General features: G+C 37.9%; 1 protein-coding gene across 1 annotated transcript in view; it reads left to right on the forward strand.

Moving 5' to 3' along the window:
• The window catches only part of EFHC2 (EF-hand domain containing 2), a gene marked incomplete at its 3' end in the record, with an annotated part of 66,289 nt that extends 45,524 nt beyond the window's left edge, over nucleotides 1-20,765 (forward strand). The window contains exons 11-15 of the mRNA XM_082484421.1: nucleotides 2,553-2,686; nucleotides 7,721-7,918; nucleotides 8,494-8,586; nucleotides 15,469-15,574; nucleotides 20,670-20,765. Coding sequence (XP_082340547.1) covers nucleotides 2,553-2,686; nucleotides 7,721-7,918; nucleotides 8,494-8,586; nucleotides 15,469-15,574; nucleotides 20,670-20,765 — 627 coding nt within the window. The remainder of the gene's footprint in view (nucleotides 1-2,552; nucleotides 2,687-7,720; nucleotides 7,919-8,493; nucleotides 8,587-15,468; nucleotides 15,575-20,669) is intronic.
• Nucleotides 20,766-22,205: the final 1,440 nt, after the last annotated feature.

Here is a 22,205-nt window from a genome sequence, read left to right on the forward strand (position 1 = left end):
ACTGCTGTTTGCATTGATTATCTTGGATCAAACAGATGAGATCTTAGTTTTCCAGACGGAATGATTGTATATTATCAAAATAAAATCAGAAAATGGGAAGGAGCAATGCTAAAAATACTTCTTTAAAGTGAATTTTGAAATGTTCTTTGCACTGTTAAGATTTTAAAACAGCTGGTAGAAAAAAAAGGTTTGTTCTCCCAATGATAGTTGCTTTATTCACATCCTTTGAATAGAGCTCCAGAGGAATGGGCACTCCTTGTTTGCGTCAGTTCATTCAGGGATTGCATGCTCAAATCACAAGAACTTCGGCAATTATTAGAGAAGAGCAGAGCTGGAAGATGGTTTGAAGAAGGGGAAACAATTTTAAGATGACTATTTGTCAATTATTTCTAAAATTAGAAAATAAATAATTTTCCTTTGAATAGACAGAGGTTTTCTTTCAGCAGAACACATCAGTACATTTTCTGTGGAATGTTTTTCTTCTGGAAAATGCCATTTTGACCACATTTCTATAGGCAGATGTTGATTTAGATGAAATTTTGATTTGGTAAACATAGTGCAGGTGAGAATTGATTTAGCTATCACGGAAACATTTGTTTGATACTATATGAGATATTTGGAAAGTTTTAATTTTCTGTTTCAAAGTTGTATATGTTATATTGTTTTTAAGTTATGGGGAGAGAAAAATCATTGAGTCCTGTCATTTTGATTGCCACCTGTACTTAAAAGTAACTTTAAGGATCTAATTCTCAAAACTTTTCAACACCTTTAGTTTTTTTACAAGTCACAGAAAAAAGATGTATTTAGAACACATAAATTTGCTTGCAAAACAGAACTTGTGTTGTGCACAGTCCTACTGGTTTTATCCAGGTTTGAGGAGGAGTCTTTCAAACAAGGCATCCCTATGCCTCCTTGGAAATTAATGTATCGTCTCTGAAACAGTCTCAATTGTTCAAACTTTGTAGTCTTCTGCAGCCCAAACAAGGAGGTTGATTTTACTTCCATTGAATTCAACATAATAAGCTCTGACTTAAGCAAGAATATCACACAAAACTACATTGTGACTAAAGCGTGTCAGCAATTACATGAGAAGGGGGGAAAACAACTGAAGAGTTATTGCCATGCTGCTCAGATACTCTATGTCTATGTAGGTGTTTGGAATATGTAGTTTAGAAAAAAAATGTAAAAATAACTGGCTTGATAATGTAGAGAGAGCGGGTTTTTAAATAGACAGAACACTTTGTCCATCTTTAAATACTCTACTGATTGATTCCTTCTGACCAGTCTTTTCTTAATCTCTGTTCCTTACATTTTCAAAAAAGCTGTTTTTATGGCCCAAACAATAACAGCTTGGGGAGAGGATTGAAAAAGTTGCTGTCTCTAAAACTTTTTGATTGCTGGTCCAGCTGCTCCACACCACTGCCTTGCATGGCATTGCATGCCAGGGTTGTACGTGGAGCAGTTTTGGCATATGCAGCAATGATTTTCTCTAAATCTGAGCACATTATCTGCTATCACTGATTATTAAATGTGGATTGCTTTATACTGTTCAGTCAGTGTCATAGGGACTTTAAATACCCTTTTCTAGATCTTTTTGAACCGATACAATGTTGTAGACAAGCTTCAGCATAATTGAGAGTGAAGCCCAATCTCTGTTGTGATTAGGTCCTTAATACCAGTCATACCAAATTTCAAATAATTGCTTATTAAAACAACATTGCTTAGTGTAAGAAATGGGGGAAAACTATTTTTGGACAGTTCATTGTGCTTTGTAAGTTAGGTAGAGCATGACAGATGTGAGGGCATATCAGATATTCATGCTTGGACTCAAGCCCTATTTAATGACTAAATACATAGATGTTTTATGTTAAAAATGATAATAGCAAATAAATCTTTGGTAGAGCTCTAACACAACCATCTGAGTGTAGGGTGGGAGTTTAATTGCTCCAGTTCTGTTTACCTACATTTAATTTTATTTTAATGGCCTATATTTAGAAGAAATAAGAATTCTTCTAACGTGACAGGAAAAACTGGTTCCTAACAGATTTCCAATCTGCTAATTCTGAGTATGTAAAACAACATACTCAGTCTAATATGAATGAGAATATCTGTTCAACAGTTCATTGGAGCCAATGGTGAGAAGATTAGTTTTAACATGATGAATTTTATTAATTGAGAATTCAGTGAGATGCACCAACATAAAATGAGGACCAAGTTATTAGAGCTATACTTTAGATGTTTCTGCTTCTGCTTTAACAATTCAATATTTGAAGCAAAAGTGGATGTCCTTTTATGTAGCTAGAATAAGCTTTCTGAGAGTGCATGGTCTGATGGTTTTTGTTTAATTTTTTATATTCTCAGTAGGAAGCAATTTTTTCCAGTAGCAAGCTTCCCTCTAAACTTAACACAGTGCTGATTTATGCATTTCAAATGAGACAATGAAGGAACTAGTAATATTTAGCAGTTCAGCATTCCCCTGCATCTTCGCAACTCTTGCTGATACATACATAGTGCCTTTCTCTCTAATCTGTGTCTTGTTTTGCTTTGTTAAGTTCTCTGTGGCTGATATTGGTGTCATCCTCAAGAAACTGAAAGACATAGCCGAACCTCGTTCCCGAGAAATCAGACAGGTGTTTGCAGCTGCTGACCCTGAGCATACCAAGGTGATTGAGTATGAACCTTTCAGGTAAGACAGTGGATTTTGTTTTTTAATGTTTAATGGAGGTACATTACTCAAAAATGTGTAGAGCATGACTGTTTCTTGATGCTTTCTGCATGTGTTAGCTGACAAATAGTGTATATTTGTTTTGCATTTACTTGGAGATGGTGTGTGAAAAAGAAAGTGAATCCATGCCCAAGAAAAAAAGAGAAATGTGATAGTTTCAAGTAAGCTGAAAAACACAACTAAAATCTGTCTGCTTTTTATGGAGCTGGCACAGGGTGTTGTGAAGAAGGGCAAGTCAGCAGTGGTATACACACTGAATGATAAAGAAAAATCCATCCTGACAGTCAAACAAATTAATAAGTAGTTTTGAAATTCAAGAAGGAATGTTTGAGTTGCCTCCTGAAAATGGGGTTATTTGGAGTTTGAATCATTGATAAAGAAGAGAGTCTTCGTGAAACCAAGGTATATTGAAATTATGGGGTGCAGTGGTAAGCATCTTTAAAAAAGACTGGAAAGCAGTAGCAAGAGCAATAACTAATGCTTGGATAGTAATTTCAGCATAGATAGGGGGAGCAGAAATCTGGATTCTGGCAATGATCCAGATATAGCAATAGGCAAATATGTAGAAATTTCAAAGAAGAAATCATGCTCAAATGCAAGCTGATTTCAGTTTATCCCACAGCCAGAATACTTGAGCATATGAACTGTGTTGGGTACTAGTAAAGTTAATGATGTGTAACAGAGGAGGAAATATTACCTAGAAGCATTTGGTTTTCACAGTGGTAATATAGTATATATTTAGGAACTGTCATAATAACTAAAGCATATAAGTAGATATATGTTGCATGGAATGTCATCCCTATAGGAATGTTAACCAAGGTAGAAATTGCTTCTGAAATATCTCAGAAGAGATAGAGATCAGCAGGAGGGTCTTCCAGCAATTCAAAGTGAAAGTAACGAGAAATGAAAACAAGCTGATATTCAGAAATGAAAAATAAGTGATTAAAAGGTGGGATTTAAGCTAAGAGAAGCCACAGTTATTGGCAGCTTTTTGGTCAAAATATTTCTAGACTCAGATATTTTAATCAACAGAAGCAAGATTTTGAATTGTTAATTGCATTAAGAGGGAAAACATTACTAGAGTAAGAAGGGGAGGAAATTGAAAGTTAATGTATATCTGGACAAACTTGATAGCACTTGGAAGAAGGTTTTAATTTATATGCACAATAACTTTACAATCAAATAGTTATGGGTTTAATTGAAATTACAAAATAATCATCTGCAAAACTATCTTACACACAATAAGAGCAGGGTGAAGTTTCAGAGCATTTGTATGACAATATTGGTGGAGCACACTTTTAGAAGGGATGATTGTGCAGGGAAAGGTTTTTATCTTATCAAGGAGAGGCTCAGTTGAGTGTAAATTTAATCACAGTCATATTCTGTGCAGCTGTGAATAGTAAGATATGTCTAGTTATATGGTATTGAGTCACTTGGTTTCAGCAACAAAAATGCAGTAGCCCTCTCCATGAGCAAGAAAGAAAGCAGCAGAACCCACATAATAAATGTTTTCTTGGCCTCAGTGCTCACCTGGGCCAGTCGGAGCACCTAGTAATGGTCTACATCCCTCTTTCAGTGGGACCACAGGGGGTCTAACAGGAAGCATCCACATTGCCAGAGGAAGAACTTGCCTCTAAGGAACGTTTAACTTCTGTGCTTTATAGTGAAAGTAGATTTTGGTTCTGTTCATTCGTATGATATCCAGTAATCTAAAGGCTCTCTTTTTTTTTTTTTTTTTTAATCTATGTATCTTATTTTAGAACAAAAGAAACATTTTTAATGCTGAAGGCAAGAGCAGTTCTTTGCATCTATGAAAAGTCAAAAATATTTTTCTGTGAATAGAATATGTATTTTTCTTTCAGTTTTGTATTTTTCTTTCAGTTTTGTATTTTTCTTACAGTTTTGTATTTTCTTGTGTAAATCACTGTTTATTTTTTAATCTATCATGGCATTGCATGATTATAACTAACTGCAAATGATTATTTTTAGTACAGGCAATTATCTGTGTGACAGCTTCAACCATCATGATAATCCTCTTATCTTAAACACAGCTAAAGCTTTACTGTGCTCCGAATTTCACTGTTCAGATTTCTTCCTCTCTACCTGTGTTATTTGATATGAGCTGCATTTAAAAATAAACCTATAAGTATGATGCAGTGAAGCAGAATTGTAATTATACAATTTACTTCAACTACTTTCAGAACCCAAATCTACAGCATATCATCCAGGAAATAAATATGTAGCATACACTGAAGCTATCCCCTAAGCTATCATTAAATCTATTGAAAGCTTTGTTAAAAAGAAAAGAAAAAAATACCTAAAACTTAGATGCCTGTGCATCACATGGTCCTATCCAGACTGCTTTTCCTCATAAGTTACTGGCAGTCTGTTAGACTGTTCGCTGTTAGAGACAAAGAACCATGTGGGTTTAACAAAGATGCCTATCTTCAGTGCAGCTTGAGAAACAGCTCTCTTAAGCAGTTTGTTATTATTTCTTCATTCTTTACCAAATTCAGATTGCAATCTGTCTTATTCTTCTAGAACAAAATAAAAAACCCACAGTAAAACAAAAGATAACTAAGCTGTAGGAACAATTGTTGCAGCTTGTTTCTTTTTGTCAGAAAGAGTTTAGATGTAATTCTGTTTGTGAATCTTGGGTATCGCTCATTTGTCCCTAGCAATTGCTAGAATATTCCTTAATTCCCAAATGAGACAATAATTTTATCCGGGGGTTTTGGTGACTTGATTGTTACTGTCTAGCTTGAGAAAATAAAGACCTTTAAAATCCTGACACTGACAAATCTATGATATTCAGAAATATTCAGATGGGTGATGTTATCTACATGCTTTCAGCTTCCCCAGCCCAAGCATTCAGAGCGCCAGGCTTATCAGGCAGTATAGTCCTCTTCTTTGTGTTTGCAGTAGTAGTACTGCAGGCTCCAGGAACGAGGCTCCAGTTTTGACTGGATCTCTGAATGCTGTTACAGTATAAATAATAATATTCAGTAAGTGGAATGATAATACTGACAGGATAATGATAATATTAATAGATGGACCAAGTTTTGATCATTGAGTTTGCATAATCTCAAATAAGGTTTGCTACTGTCAACAACTCATCTTCTCCTTACATTTATCTCCTGCCACTGCAGATAAAGGATCTTTCAGATTTATTTAATAATTAAAAAGCAGCAGTTGAATCAAAGTAGACACTACACTGTGTTTATCATCCTTTTTTGAATAGCTGTGTAAGTGCAACCATGTTCTATGAACAGACATCTTCATTTGAATAGGACAAGCTTCTGCAAGGAAGCAAGTGAAAAATTATGGTTGTTGATAAAATTTTGCAATTTGGAAGGGTACTAAGTTTCTGTCCTTTCAGTTTACATGTGGATGTTAAGAGACCCATTATCAGATTTATTCAAGAATTTAACTGTTCTCCAGCCAGAAGTTTGAGACCTGTGTCAGTACTTTGTGCATCACTAATAATTTCTTCCATTTGTTTTCAAAGATTGGTATATAATCACAGTGATGCAGTGCCCTCAAGAGTACCACAAAGTACAGCTCTAATTGCATCAGCAATTACAGTGAAGTTTATTCTTAGTGCATTTTATCCAGAAGTATTGTATATAATTAATCTAATTTTGACTGAAGCACATAGGCCTATATTGATGCTTGCTGTTAAAAAAAAAATCCTGTTGTACATGAGTTCACCAGAGACAGAGAGATTTGGGATCATAACACTGATGTAGTTGCACTAAACCAGGTTTGACAAGAGGCCTTGAAACAGCGGAGGTAACCTACAGTTCAGGTCAGTTTTTTCCAGGACAGCAGAAAGCCTCCTAGGTTTCCTTGCATGGCTCGCTGCTGGTGGTTTTCTTCCGTTGTGTTGTGTCAACATCCAGGATGTATGAAGAACTCTGTAATCATTGAAGACAACAACACCTTTACTTCAAAGACAATGTAGCCTTTAAAAGTAGTCCTTCTCCTTCCCTCCACCAAGAATATAAAGCAGAGGGAGATTGTCCTGAACTGTAATTACTTGTCCTGGTTCTTAAGCTCCAAAACTTGTGTCCATTTGCTGATATACTACAAGTGCCTATGGGACCTTACCCAGTAATCACTCCAGCTCTATTACCAGCAACAAATTCTTGATATTAGCAGGAATGACTAGTCATTCGGTGCCAGCACTGTCCCATCAGGTGGATCTCAGGAACGTTTCTTCTTCCTTGAATTGGACTGATTCATCTGAGCAGTACAAGCAGTCTTGGGAGAGCACATCTCAGGCCCTTCCCTGCATGGGATCTGCTTCCACTGACAGTGTCCAAGCATAAACTGGTCTTGCTACTGCTTGCTGTCTTCCATTCTCGGCAGTCCTTTTAATTTCTGTTTCCCTTCCCCCAGCTTTCCCCTGAAAGCTACCCAACAGAGACAGCTTTCACAAGTCTTTGTGAAGTGTGGCTTGACACTTGATTAATATTCTGTTCTCTGTTGGGATCTTCTGCCCCACTTCTCCTCTGCCATTGTTAATTCTCTGTCTATTTTATGCAATTGTTGTTGTGCATGCTTTGTGTTTATGGATAATTAATCAAGTGCTGCAGAATGAAAAATATAATTAGGAACAAAACAGGATTATACCTTGTTAATTCACTATCTTGTTGGATAAATGCAATGACAAATAGTCTGCTAATATTCCATGCCAGTATGGCATCTTCAGGTAAAAGGCTTCAATCATGATTGTTATGTATTTTTGTATGTATAGCCAACTACTGAGGAAATGTGGACGTCCTGCAAAAGTTTAAGAGTTCAAGTAATTTCCATTATACCTTCTTGAACAGATCTGGATTTCAAATTTAAGTGGATGCATTCTTTAAAGATCTAAATACAGCATTTCATAATGAATGCATTTTAATGCTTTTTCCTGTGAAATTTAGTGATTATTAAATGATTTTAAGTCCTTTACTTAGAACTAACGTAGGCTGTTGTTTTTGTGAACAGAAATTTGATAGTCAGTATCACTGATGGAGCGTTTTCAGAACATGAAATTATTACTCTGGGGCGCTGTTACAGTGTAAGAGAGGAATATGAAATGGACCTCCACTTCCTCCTTGCAGTGGCTCAAGAACAACTGAAGAAAAATAGCTTTGAGAATTTTGAACAACTGTCTGCAGTGCTTATATACAACGACCGTGAAAAGTAAGTTTCCTCTCTATCCTAAGCTGTTATGTGGGAAGCTCTGCTTGTAAACCTACCTACTTTCTGTTTGTTGCTGAGCAAATGATATATTGTGGTCAAAGAAAATTATTTGTGATGTTAAGCCTCTCTCAACACTTGACAGTAGAAAAGAAAACGATAGCCTTTTTGTCTCTTTTTCATTTAGTTTGTGGACTTTTTATTGTAGTTGCTGTACTGAACATTCTGTGACATAATCAGATGCCCATTCACAGGCAAAACACAGTATTTTAAATCAAAGAGGAAATGAAGGATTTAAGGGGGAAAAGAAACGATTTGTGGCTGATTCTTTATGTGACTCGTTTGCCCTTTTTGTTCTTGTCACAGATAAAGAATCACGGAGAATCACTAAGGACCTCAGCATAGGGAAGATAGGCTACCATGTGTACTTCAAGTTTCTCAGCTTTTCATAAAAGCTTGTTTTCTTTACTTCTACCCTGATATTCCTCACATGTTTTCCTATTCACAGCAGCATTCACTTGAAATAAATCTCGAAAATGCCTAATGTACACTTCTTCCCTCTCTTTCTGTTTGTGTAGATGTGGAGTGCTTCCCCATGAGATGTGCAGGACTATTTGCAAGTCCTTTAAGTTGCCACTGGCTGATGATGATCTGCAAGCTTTACTGACCATGTGAGTTAAGGGCAGATAGTATGACCTGGATGCATGGGTGCAAATCAATGCTAAATAACTACTGCAGACACAGTTCTTAAGAATTTGTCATTTATATAATATTAATCATTTAATAATACTGATTTTGTCCCTGTATGCATGCAGAGGTTCCTATTTATAGAATATTTGTAATCAACTGAGGTGCATCCATCTTAGCAACTTCTCTTCATTTTGTCTATAATGGTAGATCATCTGGGTTTTGCCAGAATTCTATGGAATTAGTCTTATGGGAATCAGCCACCGATACTTATCATTATCAATGACATTCAATTGTTTTGCATTACTTGTTCCTGTTTATATGTAAGGTAAAAACAATAATCTTATGAAAGCACATTACGTGAGTTTTAAGGATGAATATAATGAAGTGTCCTTGAATCAAGTAGACAGCATCAGTAGTAAATAAAACTGGTTTGCTACTCTTTTTAATCTCACCTGAAAGATATTTTATGGTAATTTTTAAAAAGGAAAAGGACTGGTGGCATAGTTTTGGTATTTTTCCATAGCACATTTCATTGTTTTGAGACTAATTGCTTGGCTAGCTATATTAAAGGGAATAGAAGTGAAAAGAACTAGTATTGGGTGCAGTTGTATTAAAGGCTAGAGTTCAGAGTAACCTGTGGTGTTTTGAACACTCACGTCATGTTGAGTTTGGTTTTCACGGCCAGATTTTTCTGGTAATAGGTTTAAATGCATGCTGATTGGTTTCTTCTTTCCCGTGTGGGAAATCCTTAAATGTTTTGTCTGTGCCTTCATACTGTGTTAAAAGCAGGAGCAGGTCTTGTCTTCTGTCATGTTTAGATGCTTTCAGCTAGATATGCTTCTTGATTTCAGGAGGAATTGCAATCTAAGCATCTGGTTTTATCAAATAATGAAAAGACTCTTGTCAGGTAGAAATGTGGAATCTATTTTAATAAAGTGTCTTCGTGCTGCAGGCAAGACTTCCTACTTAAATCAGTATCAACAAGACTGCTTTAAGAAGCCTAGAGGGCTATTTTTCACAAAGCCCCCATTTCCAGACCAAAAACTTTCAGAATAGTTCACTAGAGTAGCCAGATAGATGACTTTGGCAATTTGTTTGCTGTTCATCACTTCTGACAGTAAGTTACAAGCACTAGTCATCAGAAGCATGTCTGAATTTTAGCATTAATCTAAAACTCATTTTTTTAGAACTCCCACTAAGCTGCCCAACACAAAAAGTGTTGGAGGGCAATTGACATCCTGTACTAGACAATAAGTTCTCATAGTTTCCACTTTGTAAAGGCTGAAATTGAATAGATGCACAGACAAGGGGTTGGAGGTTTTCCTTTATGTACTAACTCAATGCTGATGAAAAACAGACAAGCCTGACACATCATAGGCTCCGGAGGTGTGTTTATTGTTTGTGAATTTATACCACTGAAAGCCTTTGTGTGATGAACCTCTTCTCTCTTGAAGAGTCTCAGTGTAGGCAGTTAAAAAGAAAAAGCTCAGTATGCTATGATAAAAATCAGAGAAAAGCTTAGAAGAGAAGGAGGAGAGTAAGGGTTGGATTTCACCCAGCTCTAAGCAGGTACCCATGACAGCTGAATTAGGATTCAGCTGCTGTAAGTTCTTTCTGTAGGCGATGAAGGAGAGAGTTATCTCAGAACGACAGACTGGTAGGGGTTGGAAGGGACCCTCAGAGATCATCTAGTCCAATGCCCCTGCCAAAGCAGGTTCACCTAGAGCAGTGCTATGTGTAATGCCATTTCTAAGTTACAGTATCAGCTGCTTTGAAAGATGGCAGTTTATGTGGTGAGTCACTGCACTGCAGGTAAGAAGGAAGATTGTCACATTGTTAATAATGGGTGCAGTTGGCTCTGCCTCGTAAGTTTATTGTTTCATGAGGGTGCAGATTCAGGGAAAGATTTTTTGAATCTGGAAATTGAAGAGTAGAGTTACCTGAATGAGATTTAGACTTTTCTCTTCCTTTTCTCTCCTGCTTTCTGTAGTTTTCTTTGAGACTGAGGAATCAAGAAACAGGCAAGTTTATTATTAGTGAAGGACAGTCTCACTCCTTGAGTATATGCAGTTCAGCATGGGCAAAGCTTTCAACAATATTCTTTCCCTGTTTTTTTTTTGGATGAGGAAGCATGTAATTTTGTGTCCATTGCGTTGATGCTTCTGAAGTGAGCGGTGGTGGTGTTCCTACTGTGTGTCTGTATTTGTGAAGGAAGAAAGTGGTATAATAAAAGTTGTTGGATTGATTCCCGCAAAATCAGTATATATAGCTAATGCACTAGCTGGACTCTATTCAGCTAGAAAATGATGCTTGACAATGCAATCAGATAGTAGTTGAAGACTGAAGCTATATGTTTATTCAGCTTTGCTATCTGAGATTAGGTGGCAAAGACTTTCTGTAGCACTTAATGGTTCTATTTTTCCATTTTGAAAGGTATTACTCTTAAAGTATTTATTATTTACATTTGTAAATTATACTGCAATGATCTATCACATATTAAAAGCATGGGATGGGACTAGAAGTTACTGTCTAATTTTGTGGTCACCTCCAAATGACCCAAATTACTTTGTTTACAGTACCCACACGCCACTCAGTTTCCACAGAGCACAGGGAGAATTAGCACAAAGACTGTGAGGTTTCGTAAGACCCTTTCAAATTCTCTGTCTAGAATAAATTTGTATTTTTAGTCATGGGATGGTGGAATAGTAGGATGTAGGTACCCAACAATGTGTCCATTTTTCCAATTTATCTGAGCCGGCTTATTAAAAAATATTTTGTTTCTCCATCAGCATTTTCTCACGTAGTTTTTTATTCCCAGGGCAATACAGACTTTTAATCACAATGTATTAAGCAATGCAGATGGTACAGAATTGTTTCTGCCAGAAAACTGCAGTAACCATTATAAGCATTTCTTTAAATTTATGCAGGCATAATGAGCAATTATAGTTTATTTAATAAATAAATGTTACTAAAGTGCTTAAGTAATGGATTTAGTTTTTTTTTTCCTGTTGTTTTTATTTACTGCAATACTAAATGTATGCTAACAAGGACTTTAAAAGATGCAATCCTTCCCCAGAGGGTATATAAACAGCTGGCAGATGAGGAAAGAAAAAACGAAGGGAAGAAAAAGTGAATGACAAGTCTGCAAGTATTACATGTTGATTGTTCTGTATTAGTTTAGTTGTTAAGCGTATGTCCCTATTTTTTAAAGTATGTCTTTTAATTTCTGTTAAAAGCAGCTGTGTAGTTCTTCAGCTCTTCACAGTACCAAGATTAGTCCTTGGACTCTGGAGGGAAGCTTGTCATTTTGAAAAAGTTGATCCCTACTGTTTCAGGTAGCAGTGCCTGGTGGCAGTGAGCCTTCTACATGGCTATCCCAGTTCTCAAGTCACTAATAGGCCAGGCTAGGCCACTCCTGCATGCTCACCTTTTCCCTGGTTTGTGGCTGGATAGTAATTTTTTTACCTACTTACCTACCTGTAATGTTTTTATAGGGCTGACCTATTTATTTTGGGAAGCAAACCCTCTTTTCCTACTACAGCAAGTGTCCTGGTAGCAGGAGCAAGGTTGGAAACAGTCACAAGATCGTTCAGATCTTCTTGTTACCTTTGCTGTCTGAGACTCCCGATGCTATTTGTGATGAAAAGACTGTCCAGCATTAATATTTGGAACTTTTAAAAGAAATTATTTCTGTTTTTCAGTATGCTGAGAAACTGATGGTTCAATTTATAGCTTTTAAGACATACATATAACTTTTTAAGTTTTTATATAGTTTTGTAAGTTTTTTTTATATAGTTTTTAAGAATAGATGTATACACAAGATGGTAACAATTACTCAATTTACACTGATCAGCTGCATAGACTTGTCCATGCTTGCTGTTTTAAATCTTTTCATATGAGCAGTTTATGACAATTTAGGTGTATACCTGTGTATAAGACAGGCTGAAGGATCCCAACATTTTCTCTAAGGTTAAAGCAGCATGATGCTTCTCCTCTATTATTGTCAGATGAACTTCTTAATAAATGTTACTCAAAACTCAGGAATTAAAAAAAAAATCTGCATGTTCATTAACTTCTCACATAAATGCTTGGGTTACAGATTTCTTGATGGGAAAGAAAAAATATTTGTAAGTAGCCTTTACAAAAGCATCTTCAGGAATGGTCATAGTGTGATTTAACCAGATTTTTCACATATCTGGAGTATTTAATTATGAATATATTTTTAGAAGTTGAAATCTGTGATTATTTCTGTAATGTCAAAGGAAAAAAAAAAGCTCTGCAAACTATGATAGGGATGAGGGAGTGACTTTCATAGTCTAAAATCACATGCATCGGTGAAGTCATAGGGCAAAACTGAAGAGAAGCATGGTTTCAAGAGGTCTTTGTTGCATCTTCTTGATAAGACAAATCTAATTTCCTTTCCTGAAGAGCACTGTCAGTTTCAGTCATATTAACTCCTGTCCCTGAAATGTATGACATCTGTCCTAATAATGCAGAAATTGATAACATCTCCTCAGTCCATCTGGGTACTCTGTGCCAAATTGCAAGTCTGTGCATTTAGTAGATTGATAAAATAAGTCACAACAGGAAAGAGATCTAAAGAGTAGATTTGTTTTTTCTTTCCAGATCATTCTAGAGTAATATTTTAAGCTGCTTTCTGTAGCTACTCAAATATGGGTTTTAGGAATCTCATTTCTTCTGCCTGTGTTAAAATCTTTGGTTATAATTAACTTCATGCCCATGTTGTCATCTCAGTTTGCTAGTGCTGTCCCATCAAAGGACTTTTCTCCTTGTTAATGTTTGTCGACAGCAGAAGCAATGCTTTCCTTGACTTCATTGCCTCAACATAAAGTTTAAGTAGTTACATGCCTTCACTTTATTTAAAATTCCTGCTTCTACAGCTCTGCGTCATGGCAGTAGACGTAATCTTTTGACTTTTCACAACGAGCAAAAGATAAACACATATACAGTAAAAAAAAAATAAATTGTTGTGATAGTTCTGAAATTCAAAATTGGTGTGCCATAGTTTTTTTTCCAAGAGGTATAAGCTTTTACATTGTCCTTGTTACTTCTAATGCAGAACTCCTTTTTTTTCCCAATTGCCACCTGCAAAAAAACTGAAACAAACAAAAACCCTCTAGAAGTGGGAATGATAATTTTCTTGCATATTGGATATATTTCCCAAAAGTAAGGCTTTATGAAAATGTTAACTTGCGTGTAAGCTATTGTAAACAAGCAAGCTGTCATAGGAGGGTTTCTTATGGCAATGTTTCAGGCTTCTCTTTAGTATTAGCAACAGTAGCAATCTTTTCTGACTTTGCTTTCATCTTAAGCATAACTCACTCTACTTAACATTCCAGTTTATCGCTAGCATCTCTGTTTATGGCTGTCGGTAGATTTTATTATTATCTCTCCTGCTGACTATTAAATGAAAGGTGTGGGGGGAGAAGGAAAGGATGCGTTGCAGTTTATTGCAGTTTATTTTTGTCACTAGATTTATTTTTCCTCTTCTCCAGTATTGTTTTCCCATTTTGTGCTGTAAATTGTCTCTTAAAGTACCTCATGACAAATTTTTACCAGAACCCTCTGCAGTGGTTGAAGTGTTTTGAGGCCCATGTTTTGTGCAGTGCTATTTCTTTAAGAACAAGATAAAATTATTTTCGAAAAGACTTGTGTCCTGGAGATGATCCTGCTCCTGTGCAGTAGTATTTGCCTCACCAGATTACAGAGCAGGATTTTTTAACCTGATGTTTCCCACCCAAGAATAGGTATTGAGTCTTGCTAGTTGTATCTGTCTCTCCAGGGACCCCAGTGAAGCACAGACTCTTCCAGGCTGTGCTGATATGCCTAAACCAGGTCCCTTGTATATGTAGGTGGTGTTAGGTGAGCAGATGTCATTCACAGAAGCTGCTAGTACAGTATTTATAGCAGAGCAGTTAAGCTGTTCATTTCAAGAACGATTTGCATGGTAGCTTCAGCTTATGGATATCTTTCAAGCATTTGTCTAGTCCCACTGAAATAACAGTGGTTCCCAAGTGCCTTAATCACATGTTTCGCTGAATTGAGGACTTCTTTTCTGAAACTGCTTCATCCAACTCAATGGCAGAAGGATGACGTGGCTTACAGATCTGCTCCCACGGGGTTTATTAGTGCAGGGTAATGATTTTAGAAGTTTGAGGGAGGGAGACAGCATGTTCCACATGTACCTGTAAGACCTTATCTTCATGCATTTAGAGAACCCTCATAACTGACACAAATATATATTTATTCCATAGAAGTAAAGAACAATGCCATAAAACAGCTACCAAATGACAAGTCTTGTGATTTTTAAACCTGGCTATTATTTGATAGGTTAGAGAGCTATGTGTTTTTCAGTTGTAAATTGATCCCAAGGTGTGTGCAAACAGCATTTTTGAAGGATTGCTTATTTTCAGGAAATAAAGGAAGTCAGTTGTGTTATAGCATAGCGCACTCGTGTCATTCTACCTGTTTCTTTTCTACACAAAGGAATCATACACTGATCATCCCACCTCTATGTTTGTCACCAATTGTGAGATCCCAGTGTTGGAAAAGGTTGGGCAATGCTTCAAAAGTAAAATGAAATTAGTTGAAACGTAATAAAACTTGAAGAAGTTGAATTCTACTATAAGAGACAATAATAAGGTGTAAGAACGTTGAATAGAATGTATGATATAGAAGTCCCAGCAGTTTGGTAGTGTTTTTCTGTACTCCTGCCAGTATTTGGTAAAAAAGGAGTGAAAAATTATTATGCAAAAGGTGGTGTATTAGTGTGCTGTAGATAACATGATACAACTTTGTTAATTTCCTTTAACCTTGATTCATCTTATGGATATTCTGCTTAGGTTTGAAGATGACCGCAAGCAAGTGGAATATAAAAAGTTTGTGGATGGGCTGAACTGGAGAGAGAATCAGATCCCTGCTTTCCAGACAATAAAGGTTCCTCTCAAGGTAAAACCAGTGTGTCTGAGCAAAGGAACAGTACAGTACATGGATATAATTTGTCCGACTTTCACAAGTGCCTTTTCCAATGGAGACCAAAGCAGTTTTCATATTTGTGTATTTATGCCTGTTTTCTTCAAGTAATTATTTTTTTTCTGGGAGGTTTAGAATTAAGCAGAGAGGTCAAAAAAGGATGAGGAGCCCTGTAACACCCCTATGCCTAATAGGTGTTTCATCTCTGTGTCATTTTTCTAGAAGAAAAAAAAAAGAGAAGGAGAAGCAGGTGTGTTTGTCCATGAACAATGGGAGTGAATACCACTTCATCCACAAATATCATTGTCACACGTCAAACGATCTGTTCACTTGCTCAGATAGTCAGGAAATACTTTAAACTTCAATGACACTGCAGAAAATAGCTATGTATTTTTTATAACTCCATAGAAACTTGTACATAATACAGCACATCACGGGTAGGCGTACAGCAAGAGCAGTATTGATGGATTAACTTTGTATAGCTCCATCAGCCTGCTACTTAGGGTAAATAAAAATGTGGTATCAACAAACTGCAGAGATTAATCTAATCTTGCCATCTTGTGCTGAATGGAACATTTTAAAATAGATGGTAATTATGCTGATTTTTAAAAATTTTGTAACAGATAAATCTGAAGCACTTCTTCTAACATGTAGTTTTGCTGTTCTGGCCTAGCCAATGTGTTGCTATGCTTGTACAGAATGTGTTTGATTGTATTTAGACCATTTAGAAACATAGCATTGCTTTAAATTCAAGTTTAGTGGTGACATAGTTTAAACTAACACTCTTCAAGTACTGTGCTATTAACCTGACTCCTCTCTCTTACTTGGCTTACCAGCTCTTTCTTCTGTAGCATCTCAAACTGTGGGTGATGTCTAATGAGGGCCCAGTGCTGCTGGTTTGCTCTGCTTTCCATGGTGGTTTATTTCCCCCTTTGTCATTGAGAAGAATTTTTCCATCTTGTACAGATAAAATCAAAACCCTTCCACGTGTTTTATATAGCAGTCCTCTGGTTAAAAGTCTGCATTAGGTTTTGTTCAGTGGATATTTTTTTTTTCCAGAAGAATTCTGTGCTTGAGTTATAAATCAATATTTAAACAGTGACTGCTCTCAGGAGATTGTGTCAGGATAAGGGGCCTCATGAGCCTCAGTACTACAGAAATAAAAAGAAGGTCAGAGCCTATGCCCAGATGACTTTTTCCCTGAAGATGGTGCTAAGCTCCATACCAAAAAGCAAGTGTGAAAGAAGCAGAGGCTCAGATACACTTGCTGTTTGGTTTGACCATTTTTTTCCCCTCACAGGATGGCTCATCTAGCCATTGAACATGACCTCATTTCTGGCAGGTGAAGGAAGATGGCTCCTATGGGGTGAAGGTGGGGTGCAAGTGATGGTGGAACCAAGAGGTAGCCTTCACAAATTGACGGTGTGGAGGAAAAGGTGCTTGTGAAACAGGCAGGTGGTTGAACTGGACATTTGTACTGAAACATACATTCTGAGCAGCATAAGAGAGGAGGTTTGGTTTGGCTATGAAGAAGATACTATCTTTGCTTGGAAGACAGCCAGTGGATGGGCTTTCCGGGAGTGGCTGATGCCTAAGAGCCCTATTTGAGAACAGTGCATGGAGTTATGGGAGGAAGGTTACAACTGCAATCAAAAAGGAAGAAAGAGCATCGATAGAAATTATAATCAGTCATCATCATGCTAGGATAATCAGTTCCTCATCAGCTCTAAAGACTTGCTGTAACTGTCATACTGATATGCAGCACTGTTTTTATGAACTGCGCCCAAATTGGAGCAAGGACAGGAAAGGAGAGGTGATGGAGTGGCTGTGTATGTCAGAGAATGCCATGAGAGCTCAGAAATTTAGTGATAACAGGGCCGAGAGTGTTTGGATTAGGATAAGGGTAAATAAAGGTGATATCGCTGTGGGAGTCTGCTATAGACCTCCCAACCAAAGCAGTGAGGTGGATGAAGCCTCCTATAAGCAACTGGGAGAAATATCGCAGTCATTTGCCATTGTACTTGTGGGGGACTTTAACCTCGCCAATATCTGCTGGGAATACAACACGGCAGACAGGGAACAATCCAGGAGGTTCCTGAAATGCGTGGAGGATAACTTCCTCATGCAGCTGATAAGTGAGCTGACCAGGGAAAGTGCCCTCCTAGACCTGCTCCTTGTGAACAGGGAAGAACTTGTGGGGGAAGTAAAGGTTGGAAGTCGTCTAGGGCACAGTGATCATGAGATGATTGAGTTCTCAATCCTTGGAGAAACAAGGAGAAGGGTTACCAAAACTGCCACCTTAGACTTCCAGAGGGCAAATTTTAATCTGTTCAGAAGACTGCTAGACAGAATCCCTTGGGAGGATGCCCTTATGGATACAAGAGTCCAGGAAGGATGGACATACTTCAAGAAAGAAGTCTTAAAGGCACAGGAGCAGGCTGTTCCCATGTGCCGAAAAACAACTAGGCGGGGAAGGAGGCCAGCCTGGCTAAACAGGGATCTTTTGCTGGATCTCAAAAAAAAAAAAAAAAAAGAGAGTCTACGACCTTTGGAAGAGGGGGCAAGTCTCTCATGAAGACTATAAAGATGTAGCGAGGCTATGCAGGGAGAAAATAAGGAGAGCCAAAGCGCAGCTAGAGCTCAACCTGGCTGCAGCTGTTAAGGATAATAAAAAATGTTTCTGTAAATTCATTAATAACAAAAAGAGGATTAGGGGAAATCTCCCTCCTTTATTGGATGCAGAGGGAAACATAGTTACAAAGGATGAGGAAAAGGATGAGGTGCTCAATGCCTACTTTGCGTCAGTCTTTAGCAGTGGAACTAGCTGTCCCCTGGACACCCAGCCTCAAGAGCTAGGAGACAGGGAAGGGAAGCAGAATGAGAGCATCATGATTAAAGAGGAAGAAATCAGTGACCTGCTACGCCACTTGGATGCACACAAGTCTATGGGACCGGATGGGCTACACCCAAGAGTGCTGAAAGAGTTGGCAGACGTGCTTGCCAAACCGCTTTCCATCATTTACAGGAAATCATGGCTAACTGGATAGGTCCCAATGGACTGGAGGGTGGCAAATGTAACGCCCATCTATAAGAAAGGCAGAAAGGAGGATCCAGGTAACTATAGACCTGTCAGTCTAACCTCGATACCAGGGAAGGTCATGGAGCAGGTCATCTTGAGTGCCATCAAAACCCACATAATGGGCAACCAGGGGATCAGGCCTAGTCAGCATGGGTTTATGGAAGGCAGGTCCTGCCAGACGAACCTGATCTCCTTCTATGACAAGATTACCAGAATATTGGATGAGGGAAAGGCTGTTGATATTGTATACCTGGACTTTCGAAAAGCATTCGATACTGTCCCCCATACAATTCTTGTGGAAAAACTGGCTTCGCACGGCCTGGATGAGCATACGATCCGCTGGATCAAGCACTGGCTGACTGGAAGGTCCCAAAGAGTGGTGCTCAATGGATTTAAATCCAGCTGGTGGCCGGTCACAAGTGGTGTGCCTCAGGGCTCAGTGTTGGGACCATTTCTGTTCAACGTCTTTATTGATGATCTTGATAAGGACATAGGGTGTATCATCAGCAAGTTTGCAGATGACACCAAGTTAAGCAGGAGTGTTGATTCCCAGGAGGATAGGGAAGCTCTACAGAGAGACTTAGATAGATTGGATCATTGGGCCAACATCAATGGTATGAGCTTCAACAAGGGCAAGTGCCAGGTTCTGCACTTGGGCCACAATAACCCCATGCAGCGCCACAGGCTTGGGGAAGTGTGGCTGGAAAGCTGCCTGGCAGAAAGAGACCTGGGGGTTCTAATTGACAAGCAGCTGAATATGAGCCCAGGTGGCCAAGAAAGCCAACAGCATCCTGGCTTGTATTAGAAATAGCGTGGCCAGCAGAAGTAAGGAGGTGATTGTGCCCCTGTACTCAGCACTGGTGAGGCCACACCTTGAGTATTGTGTCCAGTTTTGGGCACCTCAATACAAGAGAGATATCGAGGTGCTGGAGCGAGTGCAGAGGAGGGCAACAAAGCTGATGAAGGGCCTAGCAAACAAATCATATGAAGAGCGGTTGAAGGAGCTGGGACTGTTTAGCTTGAGGAGGAGGAGGCTGAGAGGAGACCTCATCACTCTCTACAACTATTTGAAAGGACACTGTAGAGAGGTTGGTGCTGGTCTCTTCTCACAGGTAATTAATGACAGAACCAGAGGGAATGGCTTCAAGCTCCGACAGGGTAGAATTAGACTGAACATTAGGAAAGAATTTTTCACAGAAAGAGTGGTCAGGCATTGGAATAGACTGCCCAGGGAGGTGGTTGAGTCACCATCCCTGGAGGTGTTTAAGAGACGTTTAGATGTGGTGTTGGGGGATATGGTGTAGGGGAGAACTTTGTAGAGTAGGGTAGATGGTTGGACTCGATGATCCCAAGGGTCTCTTCCAACCTAAACAATTCTATGATTCTGTGATTCTAAGTATAGTTTATTCAGTTTTATTGACTGTAATATTTTGTTAATTATCTGCAATACCTAGGCTATCTTTGGTACAGTACAAGAACATTTTAATGAAGACATCAATACGAAAGGAAGGGGTTTAAATCTTGTTCAAATTTAGAATCCAGTTGTCATTGTTCACGACTTACCTTGAATTAACAGCAATATTTTGGGGCTACAGTACCTGTATTTGACAGATTTCAGCAAGAGTTCTGCTTGTTTAGCTGACTTTTTTCTTCTTTCTCTCTCTATCATTATTTTGTATGATTCTTGATGTTGAGACATAGAGGACTTGCAAGACTTTCAAATATAAACATCTTAATGAAGACAATACAGCATTATTTAATTTGAAAATATCTGCAAAAGGGCTAATGATAGAAAATATTTTTAATAAAATGTTCTGCAAGGTCGGTAAAAACGGGCATGTAGTAATCTTTTAAGAGGATGTGCTATATAAAGATCCACTTTTTCACAGATTTGGAAATGAAGCAGCTCATTCAATTTTATGTTGACCAGCTTTTAATTATTCTTGTTTTCAATATTATATTCTAAGATATTCTCTGGGTTACTAATTTCAGAATGAAGATGACTCGAGCAGACAAGCACCATCCCTTCCTGTGAAAGGGATCAAATACTTACCTCTTCTGGATGATCTGTTTGGCAAGGAAGAATAATCTGATCTGTGCAAGACACTGCTTTTGGATTAGTGTTTCAGCTCCAAAGCTTACTTAGACAGATACCAAAAACATTCTTTGTAAAACAAAAAAATCAGATATAGGTTTTATTGCATTTAATTTCTTATTCCAACATAGATGTGTACTTCATGTGTTTTTGTAACTCCTTCTAAATCAACAGTACTCTTTCATATGTATACAAGCGTAATTAAAACTGTATCCTCTAATCTTTGTGTCTGTTTATATGGAGAATTTACAAGTATTGAGAAATCTTTGGGTCAAACAGAGCAAAATCTGACTGACCCTGCTTTATTCTGCAAACAAAAGAGGTTGTTGGATGACCTCTTAAAATATTAGGTCGGACTATATTAGCACAATAAGGTAATTCCATTCAAATTTCCTCTCTTGCTCTTTAGCTTTTATCTGTGTTTTTGCTGTATCCCTGTGGTAATGCTTAAGTAGTGTTTGCATCAAAGTTCATTATTTTATGGAGGAAATACTAGCAAGGTTTTAGTGCAGTATAAAGTTGTTTTGGTGTCAGAGGTAATTATAGCCTTCCAACTAGAAGTAAGTCTTTTGCAGCCACAGCATGGAAGCTATTGGTTCTTGCTTTTTGTTTTAAATGTGACTCAGATTAGTAGCCAAGTAAACTTGGGTGAGACATGTATGAAGAGAAGGTGTTTCAGTACAATTTTAGTGTGTGGCTTTCTTGCAGTAGCACTGTACTTGCCCTTTGAAAAGTAATTGATATCTTTCTCTTTGCTCAAAATTGCAGTGACTAAATGGAGTTTCTATTAGCATTTTTCTATCTTTTTAAACTTATGCCTGTTCGAAGCCATGATTAGATCTGAATTTACTGCATGCTTTTGTTAGAGAAGTAATTACCCCAGTTTAAGAAATGGGAGAGCTGAGATGAAGCGGGGAGCTGACTCATCCATGGTGATTCCACAGGGGAAGGGGAAGAGGTGCGAGCCAGTGCACTTCTGCTGGTGGCTGGGAAACTCACACAGTCAGTAGACCGAGAACCCTGTGCTTTCTATAATCTGAAATTACAATTCAGGGAGGAAGTGTTTGATTTCGAAGGATGAGAATTTAACATAACTAAATCCCGAAACAGGGAAAGACAGTAGTTCAAAGAATAACTTAATTCAGGGAGCCTATATCTTTTTGGAAACTTGGAGATCCCTTTTAGAATTATGATTCCATTTAGAAATGCCTTGCACTTTTGCATGATAGTGTAAATGAAATTTCTAATTGTGTGTCTTCTCTCTAGCCCCCCTAGCTCCTGAGAAGAAATTATTTTCCCTCCATATGGCAAAATATGAAGCTTTTGGCAGCTTGTTACCTTCTTTGTCAGCAAAAAAGGATTTGAGGCAAGGCATAATTATGTGTGTTGCTGCTACTTAGGAAGATGTTTGCAATAAATCGGTAAGTGATGGT

This window comes from Vanellus vanellus (genome assembly GCF_965231255.1).
Source record: "Vanellus vanellus genome assembly, chromosome: 1".
NCBI classification, from domain to species: Eukaryota; Metazoa; Chordata; class Aves; order Charadriiformes; family Charadriidae; genus Vanellus; species Vanellus vanellus.